The sequence below is a fragment of the Nothobranchius furzeri genome, chromosome 2 (genome assembly GCF_043380555.1).
Source record: "Nothobranchius furzeri strain GRZ-AD chromosome 2, NfurGRZ-RIMD1, whole genome shotgun sequence".
NCBI classification, from domain to species: Eukaryota; Metazoa; Chordata; class Actinopteri; order Cyprinodontiformes; family Nothobranchiidae; genus Nothobranchius; species Nothobranchius furzeri.
The window spans coordinates 9,824,844-9,849,859 of record NC_091742.1 but is presented as its reverse complement, the minus strand read 5'-3'; the positions used below and the strand labels follow the sequence as shown (position 1 = coordinate 9,849,859).

The 25,016-nt window shown below is 42.4% G+C and overlaps 1 protein-coding gene and 1 non-coding gene across 23 annotated transcripts in view; both read left to right on the top strand.

The window, feature by feature from the left end:
* afdna (afadin, adherens junction formation factor a) overlaps positions 1–24,065 on the top strand; it is a 102,655-nt gene extending 78,590 nt beyond the window's left edge. For 6 of the 22 annotated variants that reach the window (XM_070543818.1, XM_070543819.1, XM_070543828.1 and 3 more), the window contains 14 exons: positions 1,060–1,178; positions 6,253–6,453; positions 6,751–6,842; positions 6,962–7,147; positions 7,241–7,346; positions 7,724–8,129; positions 8,212–8,456; positions 8,544–8,758; positions 8,879–9,058; positions 10,341–10,379; positions 12,763–12,903; positions 15,403–15,937; positions 20,825–20,909; positions 22,558–24,065. In XM_070543818.1, the coding sequence (XP_070399919.1) occupies positions 1,060–1,178; positions 6,253–6,453; positions 6,751–6,842; positions 6,962–7,147; positions 7,241–7,346; positions 7,724–8,129; positions 8,212–8,456; positions 8,544–8,758; positions 8,879–9,058; positions 10,341–10,379; positions 12,763–12,903; positions 15,403–15,937; positions 20,825–20,909; positions 22,558–22,714 (2,707 nt within the window). In that variant the 3' untranslated portion in view covers positions 22,715–24,065. The remainder of the gene's footprint in view (positions 1–1,059; positions 1,179–6,252; positions 6,454–6,750; positions 6,843–6,961; positions 7,148–7,240; positions 7,347–7,723; positions 8,130–8,211; positions 8,457–8,543; positions 8,759–8,878; positions 9,059–10,340; positions 10,380–12,762; positions 12,904–15,402; positions 15,938–20,824; positions 20,910–22,557) is intronic. The other 16 variants (XM_054748089.2, XM_015947555.3, XM_054748087.2 and 13 more) reach the window with 8 other exon arrangements.
* A 796-nt stretch (positions 24,066–24,861) lies between these two features.
* Positions 24,862–24,944, top strand: trnal-cag (transfer RNA leucine (anticodon CAG)). Its single transcript has one exon. It is a non-coding gene; the product is annotated as a tRNA-Leu (tRNA).
* Positions 24,945–25,016: the final 72 nt, after the last annotated feature.

The window sequence follows — 25,016 nt, the reverse complement described above, 5'->3', positions numbered from 1 at the left end:
ACCAGCAGTCACCGAGTTGAAACAGTGGGCAACTAAGAACCAGATGGGTTCGTTACTTCAAGTAGAGGTCGACCAATATTGGTTTTTCTATTGCCAATATCTAGAGGTCACAGTTAGCCGATGGCCGATATCTGCTGATGTTTTGGGCTGATTTTCATGGCCGATGTCGAAATATTTTTGAACTTATTTACATGCTGAAATGTCACTGATAACATCAGTTGATGAACACATTTCTGATTATGAATCATGCTTTAACTTTTTTAGATCTTAACTTTGTGCAAAGTTAAACAAACAAATCAATTAATTAACCAACTGTTAAATGTTCAAAACTGGAAAACAAAAAGAAATTGAAGTTGAAATCAAATTTTTGAGGATTTATTATGTAGATGTTATTTGGGAACATGAATATACGTTTACGTTCATGAGTATACATTTAAATTTTCAGAGATGTGCCTGTCTTAAAATCGGCTTTACAAAGGAGGAATTTCAGCTGATATATTAAAAATGATTAACATCATTCTACCCTTAACTTAGAGCCCTGGATTCATCCGAGTCCTTTTCATAATGTGAACTTCCTGGTATGAAAGAGGTTTTATGATTATAAATATAAAACAATAACTTTTAAATGAATGAAAGGACAGTAAATGTTTTACCGTAAATATAAACTTTTGGTTTTAAAACACTTTCTTTGTGTAGCTTTTGTATTTATAGAAACTTCTGGAGTCACTAACAGCTGGATCTGCCAGTAGTCTGTTTACATTAAGTTAATTTGGCACCAAGACGGATTCCAGTGGAGCGAAGACGTTTGAACGCTTTGATCCGAGATGTTGCTTCATAAAGCTCATTAATGCTATACGGGAGTTTTAAACATCAGCGTGCCAAATTAAATTCCCACATCAAGGAGGAAAATTCTCTCTGAAGTTGGAAGATTGATTTGTGTGTGTGTGGAAGATTGATTTGTGTGTGTGTGTGTGTGTGTGTGTGTGTGTGTGTGTGTGTGTGTGTGTGTGTGTGTGTGTGTGTGTGTGTGTGTGTGTGTGTGTGCATTCTTTTTTCCAGGGCGGCAGAGCTGATGACAAGAACGGGCTCCGTTGTGACTCTGGAGGTGGCCAAGCAGGGAGCCATTTACCACGGACTGGCAACCCTCCTCAACCAGCCAAGCCCCATGATGCAGAGAGGTACACACACACACACACTTTTATAGATTTCCATATTATACACTCGTCCTCTACCCACTCAGTTGTTTTATGGGTGTTTTTAATGCATGCGTCAGCCTTTTGTGACCATTTTAACGAATTAAACTAATTAATCTACCCCTTCAACACAAATCTTTACAATTTAAGCAAAATAGAAAAGAAGAAGAGAAATATACACCATTTAGTCAAATAAGTTCACAATACTCTTACATTTACAACACAACTTATAAACTCTTGTAACCGTCAAAAGTTATCTTCAAAACCATTGTTTTAAACAACAAAAATGTACCACAAGTTCTTACATTTAGACTGGCATTATTCCATAATTTAACCCCCACCACAGATATACATTTCCTTTTAACTTTTTTTTTGCCAAAGGAACAATAAATTTATTAATATCTCTAAAATAATACTTGGTTTCTACACATGAAAAAAACGTTTGTATATCTTGCAGAAGTTACTTTAATTTAGCTTTATACATTATTTGCATTATTTTATAGTAAACTCATTAAATTTCATAACATGTGATTTTAAAAACCGTGGATGTGTATGTGCCAAATTATCTGCCTTATTAATAATACGTATTGCACGTTTTTGTAAGAGAACTATTGCACTAACTAACGTTTGATTAGTCAGTCCCCAGACTTCCACACAGTATGAAATGTAAGGTAGTATGAGTGAACAATAAATGATATGTAACGCTGCATAATTCAACATATGTCTTGATTTGTACAGTATTGCTATAATCTTAGAAAGTTTTCCTTTAATGTAATAAACATCCTGTCTCCATTTCATTTTATGATCAATAACCACCCCCAAAACTTTAATTTCTGTCACCCTTTCAATTTCAACATTCCATATTTTTAAGTTAATTTCCCTGTCAAGTTCCTTTTGATTACCAAATATCATAAATTTAGTCTTTTTAAATTGAGTGATAGTTTATTAATATCAAACCAAGTCTTAAGGATTCCCAATTCTTTTTCTATTAAGGGCAAAATTTTCTGTAAATTATTACCTGAACAACATTAATTTGTATCATCTGCAAAAATTACAAATTTCAATAAATTTGTGACCTCACAAATATAATTAATGTAAAGTAAAAAAGGTTTTGATCCAAGAACAGATCCCTGGGGAACACCACAAGTAACCTTGCTAAATTTTGAGTTTGTATTATTGATTTCTACATATTGATTCCTATTGTCCAAATAACTCCTCAACCATGAATAAGCCACTCCTCTTAATCCATACTTCTCCATTATTTTAAATAATATACTGTGATCAATAGTATCAAATGCTTTTTGCAAATCAATAAAAATCCCAACAAAATACTCATCATTTTCCCTGGCCTCTGTTATTTTTTCTACCATTTCCATAATTGCGTAAGTAGTTGTTCTTTTGGCTCTAAACCCGTATTGCTGCTCACTAAGTAATCCATATTTTTCAGTGAAAAGATCCAGCTGTTTTTCAAACAATTTCTCAAAATTTTTTGAGAACTGAGGACTTAGGGACACTGGCCTATAATTATCAACACAATGTTTGTCTCCATTTTTTAAAATTGGTTTTATTTTAGCTATTTTCATGCTGTTTGGAAAAACACATTTTTGAAAGGATAGATTACAAATAAAAGTCAGGTTTTACAATAAAATCAGTGACCTCTAATTATGAATGTATCAATAAAATTAATATCAGTGGATTTCTTATTTTTAAGTTTTCTAACAGTTTCTATTATATCACCATAGTAATCCCGCCCAAAAAGAGTGAATCTTTATTATCCTTAATAAGGTGATCAAACATATTTAATTTTTTATCACAATTTGGAATTTGTTTGGCCAGACTTTTACCGACATCAGCAAAATAATTGTTAAATTCTTCGGCAACATCTTGTTTATTGTCCACTATATCACCACTTTTATTTACAAAATGTCTAGGAAATTCTATTTTACTATTTTTTAATTGATAAGCTCATTTATAATATTCCACGCTGCTTGAATGTTATTTTTACTTCCTTCTAATAATGTATTATAGCGCTCCTTTTTTGTCTTCTTATGGTAGAGGTCAACATATTCTTATACTGTTTATATGTTTTTTAACTTTCACTAGTTTTTAAATGTAAATATTTCTTATATAGTACATTTTTCTATCTGCATGCCTTTTGTAAACTCTTAGTCATCCATAGTTTTCTGTTACGATTGTTCTTCCCCTGACATTTTTTAATAGGACAGTGTTTGTTATAGAGATTTAAAAATATAGACAAAAATCATCCCATGCACAATCTGTGAGGTCTACCTTTAAAGCCTCAATTTTTTCTAGGGTCCTTATTCTCATAAGTTTATGCGGCAACTCATCCTTTGCCACTGAAGTGTTATCTATAAAACTATGCAAAATTCCAAATATAGGGAGATGATCCGTAATGTCATTTAGGAATATACCACTTGTAGCTGAACCGTACACATTTGTAAAAATATTATCTATTAGTGTAGCGCTGTCCTTCGTAATGCTGGAGGGCTTATATATTAGTGGCCTTAATCCAAAACTAAACATAGTATTGCAAAAGTCATTTGTTGCTTTATGAACATTCCATTTCATCAAATCAATATTAAAATCCCAACACAAAATAAGACTTTTCATCACATATTTTTTTCGAAGATGTTTGTTATAATGTTCAAATACTGCTCTATACAGGAGCCAGGTGTTCTATATATACAACTCAATACTATGCTCTTACACCTTTTTGTCCTGATTTCAATTGTTAAACTTTCCATAATTTCATCAACAGCTGTGGTGTCTATAATCTTACACTGAAAACTTTTCTGCACATATGTTGCAACTCCACCTCCCATTTGTTTGTCCTACTAACCCAAAGAAAAAATCATATCCTTCTAATACAAAATTGGCGTCTTTTTCCTTTGTAATCCATGTTTCACTTAAAGCAGTAACATGAAACTTATGTTTTAATGACTCTAAATAATCTTTGATATGTACAAAATTGGCATACAAACTCCTACAGTGAAAGTGTATGATATGAATGAAGTCAAATTATAAGAAATGTGAGGTGTTGTGTGTTTTGTTAGTCTTTAAAATGTATAAAGAACCAAAAATTGGCTTAATGAGCTGAACTGTATTGGAACGTTTACTTTGTGGAGTGCCTTGAGATGACTTGTCAGGATTTGGAGCTGCATAAACAAACTAAATTCAAATGGAAAAAGTGTGTTAGGACAATTTAATTTCAGTTTTTTAAAAGATGCTAAGGATAAAAAAAAAAGAAATTGCCGACACAAATGTAGTTTTAACCATATTTAATAAGTCATTTGACTTCTGCTGGACCAGAACTAGGCAGACACATTAAAGCAGCTTTAGAAGCTGACTCCGTGTGTTGTCTCCACTGATGGGGACAAACAGACAGTGGGTCCTTGTTTTTGAACGATATAATGAAGCAGAACCAGCATTACACACACACACACACACACACACACACACACACACACACACACACACACACACACACACACACACACACACACACACACACACACACACACACACACACACACACACGCACGCACGCACGCACGCACGCACACACACACACAAGTTCGTTTTTCTATCCATATTAGGACTTTGTATTGACTTCCATACATTCTAGCCCAAACCCTAACCATAACCAGTGTATTCCTAAACCTAACCATCAAAAACCCTTCACATCTTACCTCTAAACCTCCTCCCTAAGCCTAAAACAGGGGCTCCACCGTATTAAGACTGGGTTTTGGTCCTAATAAGGCCCGTCGGTCTTCAGAAGATTAGTGAATATGCCAAATTTGGTCCTAAGTAGAATAGTTAAACAAGTACACACACACACACACACACACATTGCAGAGGTTACGAGGTTGTCTGGCTCTGAGCTGGTCTTTGTCTGCTGGAATGTGACCTCAGATTCATTAAGGAAGTCTTCAGGCCTGGCCGGTCTGCAGTTTCAGGATGCTGATAAAGACGTTTGTCTGTCCCTCGACTTCAGCGTTTTAAAGAGCTGACGGAGAAGTTCAAGAAGCACAAAATAAAGAGGTTTTCATTTATATTTGATGCTCGTAGTGTGTGGTGGATTGGTGCTGCATCTACAGCGGTGCAGGCGTTGCACCGATGGTGAAGGGTGCTGAGCCAGAAGGTGAGCCCACCAACCCTCACCTATGGTCACGAGCTTTGGGTAGTGACGGAAAGAATGAGGTCATGTATACAAGCGACAGAAATCAGTTTTCTCCGTAGGATGTCTGGGCTCTCCCTCAGAGATGGGGTGAGAAGCTCGGTCATCCAGGAGGGGCTCAGAGTAGACCCGCTGCTCCTCCACATCAAGAAGAGCCCGTTGAGATGGCCCGGGTATCTAGTTAGGATGCTTCCTGGTGAGGTCTTCCGGGCACGTCCAACCGGGAGGAGACCTAAAGGAAGACCCAGGACACGTTGGAGGGACTATGTCTCCTACCTGGCCAGGGAACGCCTTGAGATTCCCCCGGAGGAGCTGGCCCAGGTAGCTGGAGAGAGGGAAGTCTACCTCCCTGATCAGGCTGTTGCCCCGTGACCTTCTGCATTAGAGACTTGTAAAATATGAATATAAACAATATAAACATTTATAATCTGCAATTAGTCATGACTAAAATTTAGAATAGATTGACAGCCGATCCTTATTTTTAAGAGGTAAACTTTTAACGGTGTTCAGATCCTTTGCAGTAATTAGCACATCCGCTTGAATCATTGGTATTTACTTTCTGCTCACTGAAGCTCTTCCCGTTTGTAGCTTTTCTTTTCTCTGTACTGACAATAACTGTATCTGAATATTCCTGCCTTAAATAGTGACCAAAATACCAAACAACTCAGTAAGCTAGCTTATTAACATTGGAGAGTTGAACGTGTGACTCTGATCAAACTTCTTATTCATTTTTGGTTGAGTAAAAACACATTTCCAGCCTCCGTACATTAAGAGTAATCACACACCTCCAGAAACTGTTTGGTTCTTCACGCTCTGATATGGTTATTGACCAAATATTGTCTATTCTGTCTCCCGTGTCAGCGTCGGACCGCGGTCGGGATAAGAACGGGAAGATGCGACCAAAGAGTGAAGGCTTTGAGTTGTACAACAACACTGTGCAGAACGGTTCTCCAGACAGCCCACAGCCTGGCTGGGAGTCCTACCCAGAACCAAAGAAGATGAGCGGAGAAGACCGACTTCTGAAGAACCGGGTCGACCACCGCTCTAGCCCTAATGTAGCCAGTAAGTCCTCTTGTTTACTGGCTTAACTGGTTTTACTGGTGGTTTCTGTTGGTGCGCAGCTGTCAGAACTTACCATCACTACAGTCTCTTTTCCTTTCTGCTGAAATGGTTTAAATGTGTTGTTCTGTTATTAAATCGCCACGGGGCGTCAACATTTTTCACATTAAATGATAGTAAGAGTTAAAATGTTTCCTTTGGTCTGAAAAATGGTCGTCTAATTTAATTCAGCAGTCAGGATGAAAGATGATGTGTGAGTTGTTTTATTGTCTTAAAACCATCGTCTTTCCTTCCCGTCAGATCAGGGCCAGAGTCCTGCCACCAAGTCTGTGTACCCTGGAGGACCCGGCACCAAGATCACCTCCGTCTCCACTGGAAACCTTTGTGCCGACGTGAGTGAGTTTCAGGCTGGTCGCGTCCTGATGTGGAATGTTCCAGCAGACCCCATCACACCAGTGTGAAACCAGAAATAACTTGTTTATTCTTCACCTGAATGTGTTTGTTCTCTCAGGATGAGCCCTCCCCCCCACATCCAGAGGCCTACCCCATCCCCACCCAGACCTACCCCAGGGAGTACTTCACCATCCCAACCTCTAAGAGCCAGGATCGGGTTGTGGGTCCGGGACAGGTGCCCTCACAGCACTGGCAGGGCGTGGAGGAGCGAGAGCGCCTCCCTGTGGTCGACAACAGCATGCAGGTAAATGTTAAAAATCACATTATCCGTTTAAAGTTTTTAAAATGTGTTTAATGATATTTTCTTTTAATGTGTTTCCTTTTCTTTTTCATCCAGCGGATAAATCACTCTCAGGAGGATCTGTACCCCCTACCGGTGAGGCCTGATGAACGCATGCAACCACATTATCCACAGGACTACCAGCTCCGAGGTCCACCAGGAGGTAAGACCTGAACTCAGATCAAACTGCTGTGAGTTTTAACCACCAGATTATACAGCAGATTATCAGAATCCTCTCCGATGTAATCAAGTAATAAATCGTATGTGGTTTAATTTGATACCATATTCATCAGATCAACAAAAACATGAAAACAAATGGGATTGAGCCTTTCTCCTGCTTTTATGTTCTAATGAAAGTGTTGGATTCTATAGGTATGAAGGCTGAGATTAGCTTTGTAGCTGAGAATACGTAGGACTGAGTCGGGACCGTTTCAGGCTATAGGAGCTACGTCACAATAATCCAGCGTAGATGGAAGTGGAGAAGGCGGAGATATCCGCTCGGATCGTGTGAACAGCTGATTTATCTGGTTCCACCTGCAGGAGTCGGAGGACCACAGGACCTTTGGACTTCTCAGCAACAGATTCCCTCCTCGCTGGAGTCATCGACATCGAGTCAGGAGCACCTCAACTTCTCCTCCTCCTCCACTTCATCTAACAAAGGTCCGAACCAGAAGGCCGGGCCGGGCCGGTGGAAGACTCCCAACACACCTCACATTGTTCCACCCAATTCAGTGCAGACGCCGTCTCGCTCCGACCTGCCACCCCCACCGCCGCCTCCACCACCTGCTGTCTACCCCGACATCTACGAACCCCAGCCTGACCTGCCGCTGCCACCACCCCCCACCACCATTAGCCCGGTGTCGGCCCAACAAGCCGCCGATCGCAAGAAACGAGAGGAGCAACAGCGTTGGTATGAGAAGGAGAAGGCTCGGCTGGACGAGGAGAGGTGGGCCCGCTGTCGGGTTTTTTAATAATTAATATTAATCACTGAATATTTTGTATAATTTTTCGTATAATTGATTTTCCAGGGAGAGGAAGAGGAGGGAGCAGGAGAGGAAGTTGGGTCAGATACGGGCGAACCCTGTGATGCCTGTCCAACCCCACAATGGAGGAGCCATGCCTCCCCCTCACCACCAGCCCCCTGTGGCCTCTATGGCTCCACCCCAGCCTTACCTCCCCCTACAGCCTCAGCACCCCCCATCCAGACCAGAGAAGCTGTCCAGCCTCCCGAGGTCTGCGGTACCTCCCCCCATTAGTTCCTCCAACCCCACAGGTGACCAGACATTTATCTGACTCTCACAGCTCAAACATGACATTAAAAACATAACTGGATCAAGAAAGATCAAATCTTTTACTGTAGGCATGGACACGGTGATCCGGGAGCTGCTTCCTCAGCAGCAGCCGCGGACCATCGAGAGGCGAGACCTTCAGTACATCACCATCAATACGGAGGGGCTGACGTCCAGCGACAGCTTATCTCCAGATCCCTGGAAGAGAGACGCTCGGGAAAAGGCAGAGAAACAACAGCAGCTTCACATCGTGGATCTGCTGGACAAAGAGATCCAGGAGCTCCAGGTACCACAGCCTAAAATCATCAGGTTGAGATTAATTTAGCCTCTTTTTGATGCAGCTGCCTTTTTTATTTTTATTTTTATTTTTTACTGTTCTTAGTTGTGATTTCTTTTGTTTCCTCAGGCGAAACCGGAGCGAACGGCTGAGGAAAGCGACCGCCTCAGGAAGCTGATGCTGGAGTGGCAGTTCCAGAAACGACTACAGGAGTCCAAACAGGGCGACGAAGATGAGGAGGAGGAGGACGATGAGGACATGGACGCTATGCTGATCATGCAGAGGCTGGAAGCTGAGAAGAGAGTCAGGGTGAGATGAAGGGCTGTGATGTGGGGGGGGGGTGAAATGTTGATGTGATGGAGGAAGTGCTCGGGCTACTTTGGCAGGAATAAACCTGACTTCTGTTTTTTTCAAGCGATCCCACCCATCAGCTCACGCTCCAGAAACAAATCTGCAGCTAAGAGCACGAGGAAGGGCGAGTGGCAGGAAGTCAGGCTGATGGGGAGAAAAACAGAACTGCCTTTTAAACGCTAAGAGGAAATTGGATTCCTCTGCGGCAGCGCTCCCACTATGAATGTCGCGCCGTGTGCATCTGCAACATGCTTCTGTCATCGCTTTGCCATGCTAAGCTGCTTAAACCTGATTGGCTGGAAGGGTGGATGGCAGGGTTTGGGCAGGAAGGGGGGAGGCAACAGTTTAAGTGCTGCTAACGTAGACGCTATGTTGGGACAGAAGTTTCCTGAAGAGTTTTATTTCTTCTTATCGGCTTCTTCACACCCAACGCATGAACTCCATATCATGGTAGAACTCTGCTGTAACACAATAAAAACACAACGAGGTGTTTTCTCTTTTTAATTAAAACAAGAAATCAAAACAACCAGGTTAAATGTTATTTCTGTAGCAGAAAACCTGCGTCTCACGCTGTGGAGGAACCCTTAAGCTCCACAGCATTTTACCTGGGTTATATTTTCTCTACAGTGACCTCTGACCTTTGAAGGTAAACTCAGTCAGAAGTCCACGCCTGTGCAGATTAGCAGCTGTCATAAACGTTTGCATTTTGGACTCCATATAGTTTGAAAATGACCTGTTACCCTTCTCAGGTTTTCGTTAACACACACCTGTATGCTCCAGACCAGCTAATGCTCATGTCTTCGACTGCCGTGTACGACTGAAGAAAACTTCTAGTAAAATTCACCCTATCAAAAGCTTTCAGTCACACACAAGAAAACCACAGAAACCACATAAATACACTTAATAATAAAATCACTTTTCTGCCTTTCTGAACAAACACATTTAATCCACCAAACCAAGCAGAAAATGTATAAAATCCAAAGTTGGATTAAAATGTGATGGGTCTGACGGCCACTAATCAGAGCTGAATAACGTAAAAAACCGCAGGAATGTTTTTTACTTTTCTGTATGTCCTCCTCTCCCTCCCCTCCCTACTTTAGTCCTTAGTTCCCTCCCCCTTCCTCCCTTATCCTGTAAACCTTGTTTGAATCTCCTCCCCCTTTCCAGTATTTGGGTTTCTCCCCTTCCTCCACCCCTCCACCCTCCCTCTCTTACTCTTGATTCTCTTCTTCTTCTTCAGCAGCAGACTGCTGTCCCAGCTATCTCTGTTCTAGACTTGGTATGTTCTTCCTGATAACGATGAGTTTCCTGTCCCTGCCCTTACATCACTTCCTGTTCTCTGTCTGGGCGGCCCACCTGCCATCCTTTCCTTTCTGTCTCTCCCCTCCTGTCAGGACTACTGTTGAACATAGGGCACTGGGGTGGGGGGTGGGGTGGAGTCATCATGGAGAGGTCGTTCTGGGAGTGTTGGTGTTGTTTGGCTGGGGAAGCTGTCCATCTCTCTGTCCACTCAAAACATCCCCTGGGGAACGCCGACGCTGCTGAATTATTTTGTTAGTTTGAATAAAAAGCAACAAAAATAAAGACCTGCCAGATGCTTTACGAGCTGCTGAGCGTGGTGTCAATCTCGTCTACAGCCATTTTTGAGTGAATATGGAGATGGCGCCTGCATGACTAAACGCATCACAGGTGGTGTCTGGGTGGAGACGCGTGCATGGACGTCCTGCAGAGAGATCAGATTGTTGTGCTGTCTTTCAGTCCATTCATCTGTGTGTCTGTGATTCGCTGAGGCTCAAAGGGGTCTGTTCAACCACAGAAGTGCTCATATTTGCAATAATTACATTAGTTTATTGTGAACCAAGATATCAATGTTCTGATCATTCTCCAACTAATGATTGATTCTATTGATGCTGTATGATATATAATCAGTAAGACCTGTTTCAGGATTGATACGTTTGCAGTGGTCTCTAGTAGGAATGAATGCTTTGTAAATTGAATTCAGGAGGAAAAAGCTCCGGTGCACCTGTTTCAGGAAGTAGAAGTGAGCCACATCAGATTTGAGCTTCAGCCGGCATGATTTTAGTCTTATTTCCTGATATTTAGGCATCTCTCCTCTGATTGGCTAACAGCAACACTACCACTAACTGTTTGTTTAGAAACGCTGATTGTTTTATCTCCACTAATAACTCAAGCCTGGAGGAGTTATGCTGTGTGGTGGAGTTGCTAATGCTAACAGTTAGCTTCTACTAGCCGAGACATTCTCTGCTTTTTCCTGGTCGCTACACCGACAACAGCCTTCCCGTCCAGATGGGTGAGTCCATGAATGTTAAATGACAGTGTGACGTAGATCTGTCAGGCTTTTCTGGTCCTAGAGTTTCACCATCTGTTTTCTATTAGAAGCTAATGCAGGAGATAGGTGTAGGAGACTATTTTCATGTTCAGTCTGCATGAAGAACTCAAAGAAATAATCAGAAAGGATCATTAAAACATTTTTCCCCCAGTGGTCCACATCTGTAAAAATGTGTGTAATGGTTAAATTCAGTAGAAAAATATCATAGTAGAGTACATTAATATTCTAAATACTTTACACTATTTTTGTCTGATTTTATTGTAATAGCTGTAAATAAGATAATACCTCAAATAAAACATGTCAACAGGTTTTCTTAATGGCATGTCTATATTTATATTATACTTACATTATATATATATATATATATATATACACACACACACACACACACATTATATGTTTATATTTCAGTTCAGTACTACACACTCACACACACATAGGTAGGTAGATAGATAAAATTGAGACAAGTTATATTATTAAATTTCATTCTTAGATCAATAAAGTATATTTGAATTGAATCGGACAATTTTCAAAATTCTGATGAGTCATCAGATATTTTTAAACCTAATAAAAATGTTTTAAAAACATATAAAATTTTTACTTGAAATCAGGCAGAGCTGGTGCAGATTTGTGGGTGGAGCCTGATCAGACCAGTGACCAGTCAGTGGATTTATATACTTTTGGATCACTGTTTAGTGTAACATTGTTCTTTTTTTGTTCTTTTAGATATTTAATTTATCTGCATTCATCCTAAAAAATACGGGATAAATCAAAACCTTTTAAAGAAATCTTTAATATTTAGCTGTGTCCCGAGAGACTCTGCTTTGTTCAAACTTGGTTGAACTGGCCCTTTAAGCCCCATCCAGCCCAGATTAGTGGGTTCAGTTTTTTTTTTTTTTGTTTTTACTGTTATTTCATTGGTAGAGAGTGATTTTGCAGCAGCTGCAGTTTTGTGGGACTCCGGCTTCATGTTCCAGTCATGAAGCTGAATCAAGTTCATCTTAAGTTGTTGTTGTGCTTGCATGTCAGTGTTTGCATGTTCAGAAGCGTGTTTCTGCCCGTGTTGTGCGGTTGCCGTTGTTCCTCCCATCAGGAGCTTTTGAGGCTGTTTTACATCAGACACAACATGTTGCTGCACATTTAACTCCAGACAGTTCAACTCTGAGCCAGAACAAGTCTTCTCAGATGGTTTGGATTACAAATTATTATTGTTGTGCTAATTAATGCCCTGTCTGCATGTGTGCCTTATGGCATGTTGGGGTGTGTGTGTGTGTGTGTGTGTGTGTGTGTGTGTGTGTGTGTGTGAAAACAGTTGCAGGACGAGGAGCGACGGCGTAAGCAGCAGCTGGAGGAGATTCGAAAGCGGGAGGCAGAGGAAAGGGTGAAGCAGCAGCAGGAGGAGGAGAGGAGGTGGAGGGAGGAGGAGAGAGCCAAACGGGAGGCGGAGGAGAAGGTCGGTTTGTGTTTCTGTGAAGTTTAAGGACGGTAGAAATAATTAGATTTTCATGTTTTTATTATCTAAACCATTTAAATCGATGGAGACTGAACCGCTGAGGTCAGACTGATGTTTACTGGGTATCAGCTGCTGTTAGCTCATGTTTAGAATTATTAACACCCAAACACATCGGTCTGACTTTTGAAGTTTAACTCTTATTTCAGATTTTATTGTGAATGGACACAAAAATATATTTATGTAGAATCAGTTTAAATTAAATAATATTTGATGTGTTAAATAGTTTTTGTTCCATAAAACCAGTGGTTTGGGCTCATCAGTCATGTTCAGTGTTCGTTGATTCGTCAAGGCTCTGTTATTCCTGCAGCCCACTGGTTGGTTAAACACCTCAATAACAATAATACTAAATAGAATTTCATTTGGATTACAGTTCTCGTAGGTTTTGGTGGTGGTTTCTAAGTTATTCTAAGTATACTTGTGATGTTTTATTGGTGTAAAGATGTTGCATGTAGTCACCCCCCTCCACCTTCTGTGATGTGTTGTACGGTGCCCCCACCCACCTGAACCAGCATGGTTTCCTCATCATCTTGTTGTTGTTTCTCAGGAAGCTTCACTTATTTTTGGGAAGAAGTTAAAGTTTTGAGGTTTTATTATTTGAGTTTTTCCATTTCATCCAGAATTATGTTTAGGGAATGCTGCCCCTCCCACCCCTGCCAAAACCACACACACACACACACACACACACACACACACACACACACACACACACACACACACACACACACACACACAGACACACACACAGACACAGACACACACACACACACACACACACACACACCCACAAGGTGTACCATACCATACATGTTCATCGACTCATTCATCCATTCCCCCATACCCCACTAATCCCTCCCAGATTCTTCAGATCCCCACTGGAACCATGAAACTGTCCAAACAGTTCAGAAGCTCAGCTCCAACCCCCACCCCCAGCAGAACTTCACCACATGAGAACAACCTGGAGTATGAAGATAATCTGAGATCAGAACCATCTCAGCTGAGTGCCTGTGACCTCGAGCGGCTGATTGGGCAGAACCCAGAAATCAAAACAGCAAGTGTAGCTTCAGAGAGCAGATCTCAGATCCAGGGAGTTGGGTTGAGCTGGGATCAGAGTCCAAAACCCCCATAAAAGCAAACTCAGGCCACACACAGCAGATGTAGGTCCATGATGGTCCACCTTGGTCCGTGTTGGTTAGTGTAGGTCCACATAGATCCATGTAGGTCCATGTTGGACTTGGACAGTGTAGGTCCATGTAGGTCCATGATGGTCCATGTTGTACAGTGTAGGTCCATAGTGGTCCATGTTGGTCAGTGTAGGTACATGTAGGTCCATGATGGTCCATATTGGACAGTGTAGGTCCATGTAGGTCCATGATGGTCCATGTTGTACTGTGTAGGTCCACGGTGGTCCATGTTGGACAGTGTAGGTCCATGATGGTCCATGTTGGTCCATGTTGGACAGTGTAGGTCCATGGTGGTCCATGTTGGACAGTGTAGGTCCTTGGTGGTCCATGTTGGACAGTGTAGGTCCATGGCGGTCCATGTTGGACAGTGTAGGATTCATGGTGGTCCATGTTGGACAGTGTAGGTCCATAGTGGTCCATGTTGGTCAGTGTAGGTACATGTAGGTCCATGATGGTCCATATTGGACAGTGTAGGTCCATGATGGTCCATGTTGTACAGTGTAGGTCCACGGTGGTCCATGTTGGACAGTGTAGGTCCATGGTGGTCCATGTTGGTCCATGTTGGACAGTGTAGGTCCATGGTGGTCCATGTTGGACAGTGTAGGTCCATGGTGGTCCATGTTGTACAGTGTAGGTCCACGGTGGTCCATGTTGGACAGTGTAGGTCCATGGTGGTCCATGTTGGTCCATGTTGGACAGTGTAGGTCCATGGTGGTCCATGTTGGACAGTGTAGGTCCATGGTGGTCCATGTTGGACAGTGTAGGTACATGTAGGTCCATGACGGTCCATGTTGGACAGTGTAGGTACATGTAGGTCCATGGTGGTCCATGTTGGACAGTGTAGGTCCATGTAGGTCCATGTAGGTCTATGTTGGTCAGTGTAGGTCCACATAGGTCCATGATGGTCCATGTGTCCATGTAGGTCGTGTTGGCCCAGCAAACTCCCAACACGGAGCGGTGAAGGGGGGTCTAAAGTCAGATCTGATCAGGGTTTGAATCCACCTGCAGCAAGTAGAAGTTTATTCCTTCATTCTGAGCCTTTGAAAGCTTAAATATATTCTCTGACATCAGAACTTGGGTCTGCAGTTTGACCCGGCCTTTGAGCAGAGCAGGTTCCAGGCTTTGGCTGAATCCAGTGGGAGGCTGTATGTGTGATAGAAGCAGCTTGTTAAATAGTTTCCCAGCTTAGTCACTTCCTGTCCACTGTTGGCAAGAGCCAATCAGAGTGGAGCTTACTAACCGGTTGTCCCTCCCCCAGAGGAGACAGGAGGAGGAGTACTACACTCGCCTGGAGGTGGAGCGGCGGCGGCAGCACGAGGAGGCCGAGAGAAAGCTGCTGACGCCCGACGAGCCGGCCGGTCTGTATCGGCCCCCGCTTCCACGGGATTACCAACCCCTCGCCCCCCACAACCCTACTAACACCCCCCCGCCCCCACCACAGAGAAACACCTCCTACCTCAAAACACAGGTCATCTCCCCCGACACGCTCTACACTGCCAAGTTCGTGTCCTACGCAGGCGATGAGGAAGACGAGGAAGAAGCCAGCTCAGCAGGGAGCGGCGGCGGCCAGTCAGGTCAGGCGAAGCTGTCGGCGACCCGGAAGTCGTACGGCGACCTCCCGGCCTCCGCCAGTCACAGCAGGCCCCAGCCGCCGCCCACTGCTCGCAAGCCCCGCCCGCATTCTGACGGCATCTTCCTGTCTGGCTTGTTCCAGCCGCCAGCCAACAACTCCAACAGTACGGCCCCCCCCCTACCCGCCAAACCCAGCTCTGTCCCCCCAGGAGGCTTTAAAGGTAGAGCCGTAGAAAGGAGCGAGACTTGCCACAGCGCCCTCTAGAGCTCATCTCCTCACTTAGACACTTGTTCTGAACTTTCATTTTCACCTTTTCTTCTTTTAAATGTTTGTCTAAATTTATATTTTTGTCACCAGTCCGACGTTTAATTTGTGTAAAAATCCCTCCGTCTGTCCTCCAACACCTCCTCTCCACAGTAATTTATCTCATCTTCCTCCGATCACCCCCCCTTCTCCTCTTCAAACAGAAAAAAGCAATCGATGATCACCCTCCATCAGAGCCAATCGTAGTACTGTTGGTGTTGTCGCTCGCCGCCTCCTTTCTGTCTGGTTGGTCGCTGCTTGGGGATGGAGGGGGTGGGGGGTTTGAGGCCGACCTTCTGTCTGCCACCCCCGACCCCCCACTCCTGCTCCGTGGCTCTGCTTAGCGGTATTGTCTTTAAAGGGGAACAGATCCTTCATTTGGGCTTTCATGTCTTTATTTCACTTAAAAATCTCATTTCATAAACATCAAACACTCGGATGCTCTTTGTCTGAGGCGGGTCAAACTGCTGTTGTCAGTCCTACATCTGTCAGCTACGGCTGCTAATCCATTTTATTTATATGAAAATAAACCATTAAAGCAAGAAGGAGCCCAGCTTTAGGTTAGTCTCACATTAGTGATCCTAATAACGCATCTAGAATGTGTCTGGTTCCACGTGTGTCCAAAACAGAAATCCATGTTGAAGCTTTGAAACAAAACTTGAACTTTTATTTAAACTAGAAAATGGAAAAACGTGATTCTCTTACTTTTGTTTTCATTAGAAAATATTTGACGATGATTTTTGAAGATATGTTCCCCACCTGACGGACATGTGACCTTTTATTCTAATCAGCAACTTTAATGCTTATTAGTTCCATTTTTTAAACGTTTATGTGAGCTTTCTGCTGTTATCAGAGTTCGAGTTTAAACATGTTTGATTTTTGGGTATTTTATTAAAATAACATTTCAAAGTAATAATGGTAAACTATTTATTCAGTTTGTCTATTAAGTTAATAAAAATGTGAATAATTTAAAAAATGATGCTTTAAATAATAAAACAAAATAAAACTGTACTTTTTAAAAGGGGTTAGTGTTACTATCAGATTTACTAGAATGAAGTAAAGACTTCATGATGCTACATAATAAGCGATTTTTAGTCCTGAATGCCCGACCCTCTCAGACACACAGAACGTTCGCTGCAGCCCAGTGTGAACAGAACCGGTACCCAGCTGCACCTCCATCCCATCACACACCCGGGACCTTGGACAAACTTCACGTTTCACTCAGATTAAACCATCCCACTAACACCCCCCACCACCAGTGAAACCTGCATGTTTGACCTCGTCAGCACCAAATCGCTGCACGCTGGCTGCCAGTAGCTCAGTAACCAGCTTGATGTCCATTGCTTTTTTCCTGCCTGAGCGTAGCTCCGCCCAGCTGCTGCCCTCTCTCATTAGTCAGCTCGTCTGTCAGCTGATGTGTTTGTGCGTCTGTCTGTCCTCCCACCTGTCTCTGCCTAACGCTGCAGCTTTACTAACCCTCACTACAGCTCCCACAAGGCTTTGCTGCAGGCCCAGGTGACCAAGCTGCACCTGAGCCTCCAGCTCAACCGGGAAAAGGGGCTTAGAGATGTTTTTAAATGTTTTGGTTTGCTGGCAGCTCAAAAAGCTCGAGTTAATAAAACCGATTCTTCTCAGTTAGAATAAAAAAAATATTTAATAAATAAAAAATGGTGCCAGTTTATGTGAGAAGGTGGTCAGATTGGTGAAATAAATGTTTGAACATGTTTTCTGAAACTGCTGGACAAAGAAAAATACACAAGCAGAGTTCCCGTCCCTTCTGGCGGAGCAGAGGAATGTTACTGGCGCTCCACGAGGGTTTTCTCTCTGTGGTGACTTTGTTCTCTGCCAGCCTCTGTGGTTTAGAGCTGAAGTGGGTCTCTGTTTGATCCCGGCCCAAACCAGATCTCAGAACCCCCTAAAGAGCTTCAGAGCTGCCAGCTGGATAAATCTGTCCGGGTTCACATTTAGTCTCTGTGTCTGTATCAGAACCCGAGCCCTAAAACCTTCAGCATTTAGTGCCTGACTAGTCAAACAGGTGAAAAATCTCCATTTCGTCGATCGTATTTTTGTTGTTTCTAGTTCGGTTTCTGATTGAAACTGAATGTTGATGCAGCTGGAAAGTCCCACATTTTTGAAAGGGAATAGTTGGCGTCATTCTGTGTTTTTCCAGTGAAGACTAAACCCAAGAATCCCATAATACTTACTGATCAGAACATTTGTTGAAAAAACTGGATGAAAATCTAGAAAAGAGAGTAAAAAAACAGTAGCTAGATATTAGACATAACAAAAACTGTTGTTCCTGTCAGACCCGGCAGCGCAGGTTAGTGTTCCTTTTTATTAACATGTAGGGGATTCCCCCACATCTGTATGCAGATGTTTACCAGGAGAACAAAAGTGGGGAAAAGTGACATTTTATCTGATATGTTTTAGCTATAAACATCAGATTCTCTGTGCTGCATTCAGGGTCAATAGAGAAAATCAGAGAAGTCAGTTTTTCAGACTACAAATATCTGAATGATTAGTATCCACCTCAAAGCAGAACGTTTACACCTGTTTTTTCTACAAACAGATAAACAAACTGTAGTTTTAGACCAGGAGTAGGCAACCCTGGTCCTAGAGAGCCGCAGTCCTGCATGTTTTCCAGCCAAGCATGGACTTGCAGCTTCTAATTGGCTGAACACACCTGATCCAGGTAATCAACAGCAGATACAAAGAAACAAGCAGGACTGTGGCTCTCTAGGACCAGGGTTGCCTAAATCAAATCAAATCAAATCAACTTTATTTATAAAGCGCTTTCACATGCCGAAAGCGGACGAACAAAGCGCTGTACACCAATAAAAAAACACAGCAATAAAACAGACATATATAACCATTAACATACAATAAGAATTCCCAAGTACAGTTTAGCAATCCAGATCAGTCCTGTTTCCAGAATCAGATCCAGAAACATTCAAAGTGACACTGCCCACCCAATCCCAACTTCAATGTCCAAACGCCAATGAGAACGGATGGGTTTTTAGTGAGCTTTTAAAGCTCTCAAGTGGTTGGGCCTACTTCACATCGGCTGGCAGCTCATTCCAGAGCCTTGGTCCCAGCACCGAGAAGGCACGGCTCCCACAAGACTTCAAGCTGTACCTGGGCACATTTAATAGTCTCTGGTCAGCTGACCTAAGGGAACGCACCGGGAGATGCCGGTGGATGATGTTTGACAGGTATTTAGGTGCCCCTCAGTTTAACGCCTTAAACACAAACAGGATGACCTTAAACCTGATGAGATAGGAGACAGGGAGCCAATGCAAGGCACCTAGGACCGGTGTAATATGTTCAGACCTCCTGGTACCTGTTAGCAACCGAGCTGCAGAGTTCTGAACTGCCTGGAGACGTGCTATTGGAGCTTGCCTAAGCCCAGCATATAGCGAGTTGCAATAATCCAGCCTGCAGGTAACAAAGGCATGGATCACAGTTTCCAAATGGCTACGTGACAGAAATGGCTTAATCTTCACTATCCGCCGGAAATGAAAATAGCAAGATCTCACAATTCCGTTTACTTGAGAATCAAATCTGAGCTCTGCGTCCAGCCTTACCCCTAGGTTAGTGACCACCGCCTTCTGATGCGGTGCCAGTATGGAAAGATCAAGCCCTTGGGCCCCTCCTGGGGTCTTTGGTGGAGTAAAGAGAATTACTTCAGTCTTATTTTGGTTGAAACACAAGTAGTTCTGAGGCATCCATAGCTTGATATCCTCCAGGCAGTCCAACAAAGGTTGAATGGTGCATAAACCACCACGCCTAATTGGAAAAATAACCTGGCAATCATCAGCATATAGATGGAATGACACGTCATGCTTGCAAAATAGGTCACCCAGGGGCAGGAGATATAGGGAGAAAAACAGAGGGGCTAAAATCGATCCCTGGGGCACTCCTCAAGGCAGCTCAGCCAGGTCGGAGGAGCAGTCCCCCAACTTCACACGGAAACTCCTCCCTGTCAAGTAGGATCTTATCCACTTGAGTGCCTGGCCCGTGATACCCACACACTGTTCCAGTCGGTTTATTAGAATGCGTACTCCAGTTCTAAACAAAATCCTTCTTTAGATTTGGTGTTAACAGTTGGTTTTAGTTTTTTATGAGCCAACTGCTGAAAGTTAAAGTCTCTTTAGTCATCACACACTGGTGATCCCGAACCCACCCCTGTGGTGGTTTAACCCCCCAATCCAACCCCTTAAAGCTGAGTGTCAAGCAGGGAAGCATGGGTCCCATTTTTAAAGTCTTTGGTATGACCTGACCAAGATCTGAACCCCGATCTCCCAGTTCCCTGAGAAGAGACTCAGCAGAAATGAGCAGATTTATAATCTCAGCTGGGCCACACCAGATTGCCGGACGTCGCAGAAGTTTGGAAAGACACACAGACACATGAGCCTAACTGTGTAGGGTTAAAGGTCAGGGGTCACATTTGTGACCTTGGCCTCAGGTCCTACTCCTCCACAGACTGTCTTCCTGCTTCTAACGGCTTCTCTAAACTGTTTTCTTCTTCTGCTGCTCTCCTCTGTAGCCTGAGATGTGAATGTTTCAGCTTCACAAATGTTCTTCCTCTTTATTCCTGCTGCTGGTCTGTGGGAAAATCAAACCTGGATGTAACAGGAGAAGCTGCTGGGTCTGAGCTCAACAGGATTTCACCTGTTCCAAGTTAACATCACTAAAGATTCGTCTCCTCAGCCATGACCCCGCAGCTTCCATCTCTGATGCCTTTAGTCACAATCTGCTGATGAATAAATGCTGACTCATGTTTTTCTGATTTGAACCTTAACAGGATTTAACTCGTACACTGGAAACTCGACAGGAGTTGTAGGATCAGGAGAAGTCTACAAGGACCTGAGGGACAAATGGACAAGGAGGTGAAACATTTTATTTTTTATTAATCAGCTTTGTGAGAGTGTATTAGTCTCTAAATCTTATGTGTAGGTAAATGGAATAAAAAAGAACTACTAAGCTAAAAAACATGGGGATGTTTGAAGAAAAACTTAATTATCACTCCATGCAGTTAATATTTTCATTGACATGCTCAGTTGGTGCAGTGATAGTGGAAGGAAAAGGGAGGATTTGTGAGGCGCTAAACTTGTGCCGGTGGAGACAAACAAGCTCATTGGTTAGTATCACGTCTGGCTTCCTATAGGCTGGAGGACTTTTGGCAGGATTCAATCCAAGAACTCGGGAAAAAATCTGCAAAAGCAGGTTTTAGGGGAAGGAAGGAGCTGAAACTGAGAACGTTTGTATGAATGTTACAACCCCCTCAAGTCCAGGAGGGTATGGGGTTGAAACATAACACAAAGCGAGTCTGTAAAGGTAATTTAAACTGTTTTTATTTTTAAAGCTCTTCCGGCGGGTCTACTGCATACGCACCCGGTGACAGAACAACCAGAAATCTCCCTGAAACTAAGGGGAAGGGTCAAACAATCAGTAAACAAAAAAACGGTCTTTTAATGAACAGAAATCAACAGGCAGGAGCTTAAGACAACTAAAACGGCTAAACCAAAGGGGAGGAGGAAGCACGGCCTCAAAACACAGTGTGTCCTTTTAAAATCCATGAGAGTGAACTTTCCTGAAAACCAACCACAGTCAGAACACCACATGGTTTTAAAATATATATCAAATGAGCGAGAGATACGACACTGGGAGTTATTTAGCTCAGTCCACCAGCACACAACCGGGGCTTAAAACCAGTCAGCGGTATCGCACATAAAAAAAAAACATGATCCCCAACACATTCCATTAGAACCCAGGACAGCAAATACTCATCATCCTGGAGCTTTTCTCTGGGGGTGCCGTTGCCACGTACGGGAAACAGAAGGCTTCCCGTTCAGCTCAGGGATCAGCGGAGTCCCGTCAGGGTTCAGGTCAACTTGTAACTCCAGCGTCTCAGTGCAGATTCTCCGCCCTTATCCAGTTAATCCGATCCATCTCCCAGAACAGTCTTAGTGCCTCGCTCTCAGGTACTCTCCTTCCTCAGTTCTCGTCTCCTCTGTTTACCAGTGACTCCATTCACCCCTCTCCGTCTACCAGTTCAGCCTCCACATCTGCTTTTGTTGGCTTTCTCATTAGGGTAACTACGCGCAGCCGTGGTCCGTCAGGGCTCTAGTATGGCGCTGTCCATGGTCCTGAACAAACGTCTCCCGGAACCAGAGCTGTAACCACACGGCGGGGCCTTCCAGGCCTCTGGGCATAACTGGTGGATGTAACAATGAATTTAAATTCCATTTAAGGACAAATTTGAACCCAGTTGTTTTTAGAGAGTAGAACAAGACCTGAGCTTGAAAACAATAATTAATCCTCTCAAATATGCAAACTAGGTTGGTTAAAGGCACGTCATGAAACCCATAGGGCAGCCCTTATGTCATGGCCACTAGGGGGTGATAAATGCTTTTTTTGTTTTGTTTTGCAAACTTTGTGTTGTAAATTTAAAGAAAACTATTATTAGATATTCAGAGGTCTTGCAGGAGTGTTGCACATCAGTAATTATTCTTTTAATATTGTTTTGTTTTTCAGTCAGGAGCAGGAGAACTCAATCCCCAGTGACGCTCCAGAGAGTCTCACCTTTAAAGAGCGCCAGCGCCTCTTCTCTCAGGGGAAGGAGGTTTCCAACAAGGTCAAGGCTTCCCGTAAACTCATGGAGCTGGAGAACGAGCTCAACACCAAGCAGTAGGCCCGAGTGCCCCACCTCCCAGTGCCACCTTAACGCCAGCGTCACCAGGGTAATGTTAAGGTGGAGCTGGGAGAAACCCAGATCCAGAGAACCGGCGCTCGCCTCCCTGACACTGACCGTCTCTTCCTGTTTGTTTTATCATTTTTTAATCATCAAAAACTGGACTCTTCACCTGTATTTTATTTGACTGCAGCCAGACAGACATTTAGTTTAAAAATTCCCTCCCCTTGCCCGAGTCTGTCAAAGATGTATAACGATAACGCACTGTAAAAAAGTTTTGATTATTTCTAGTGAGAATTTGAAAATCACACAACAAAGGGGAATATATTTTTGTTTGTAAAATGGTTTTTGGGGCGAGGGGTCTACAAAGATTTCTCATTTTAATTTTTTAATAGTTAACTGAAATATGAACAATTTTATGGTGTTATTTTATGCTTCTTTTCTCTTTATTATGTTGTTTTCACTCTTAATTCTTTCTCGCCAGCAGATGAAACCTGACGACATTCTTTTACTATTAATTTTAGCTCCTTTGTTTGTTTTTAATGATTAAATTCTCAGTGAGTGGAAACACTGTTTCTGATTCCGTAGCTGCAGAGAACGGGATTTCTTTATTTTTGTGACGTTCTAGACAAAATGAAAGATGCTCCAGAGGAGGATCGTAAAGCCCACAGGTCTCTAAGTGCACAACATTACTGTAAATACTCCAGTCCACAACTGTCTCTTTTACTACTGTAGAAACCTGCCAGGAAACCATAAAAAATATGCTACACTAATTCAAAAACATCCTTTTTGTGACTAAACCTGACAGCAACTTTCTTTTTTGTATTTCTTTTTTGCTGAGTTGTGTGAAATTAATTTGCGTGATTGAACCATAAAACAAACTCAATCACAATGTGATTAATTTTGGTTTTCACCAAAAAATATCGAACTACTCTTTAATTGCTTGTTTACTTAACAGATATTTATTTCAATCCTTGTGGAAATGAAACTTACCTGCTCATATTTTATTAACTATCTGCAGACTGTTTGGAGAAGTGGATTATATTTGGGACCTTTCATACTGTGGTAATCAGTGTTTTCTGTGTTTGAGACAAATGTTTGTTTTTTCTTTCACACCAGCTGTTGCTGCAGATGTTTTAAACATCAGAGTTCTAAAACAGTTCATAAACAACTTTTATGTTTCGTCAGGATAAGTGAAGATGCTGTTATACTAACTGACCTTAAAAAAGAAAAACACGACCTGCGTTTCTTCCTTTACCTTCAACAACTTTTAGGTTTCAAAATGAATGGAATCATTTAAATGGTTTCATGTTTAGCCTTTTGTAAATCAATAAAAACAAAATTTTCAACAGTTTGGGCTGAAAGTTTTGTTGTTAAAAAAAAGGTTTTGATCACAACCATTTTTTATGCATAGTTAAAGCACTAAATGTGTTGATATACATTTATCTTACTATCAGTAAATCATGTCTTCTGTAATGTTTGATATTTAAGCAGCTGAAGATAGTTTGACACTTGCTCAACTTATTATTGAAGCCAAAGGACAATGACGTAGGTGTTGCATCAAAATTTGTCCCCGCAGAAAACGCAGCCGTTTCAGGAAAAGCTTTATTTCGCTCATGTTTCTCATTTAATTTTAATGTTTTGAGCAAGTTTAGAAAGTGGTAATATCTGCAGCATTTTGTTCAATTTAGTTCGGGAAATATTTGATTTGTTTAGCACTTCAGTAAAATAAAATGTGTCCCAACAAAAGTTTTGTTAAAAGGTGAGCCATTAATTTACAGGTACATTAATTCATACCGTATCTCTTTATGTAAATTTGCATATTGGCAAGGCAACACACACCGATAAAATACTTTGTGCCAAGAACTTTTTACGGGGGGCACATTTCAATGTAACACCGGATGCTAGATTTTAAAGCTATAAGTCGTATTTTATTAGGTTTTTACATATTAACCGGATCAGTCGTATTTCATTAGGGTTTTACATATTAACCGGATAATCTGAACTAGACCGAAAATAAATATTTGCGTAACGGGAAGGATTGACGGAAATCGGATAAAAAGGAACGTAAGGTGTCAAATCGAAGCCATCCGGCCCAAAAGACCGAGCATCAACTAGTGGCCAGAAGTCGTCACATCTCACCAATTGTCAGGATGGCCGAGCGGTCTAAGGCGCTGCGTTCAGGTCGCAGTCTCCTCTGGAGGCGTGGGTTCGAATCCCACTTCTGACAAATGGTTTTTGTTACTTAAAATTCAGCTTAACGTCACTAATGTAGCTACACCTTATTTACCATTCACATATA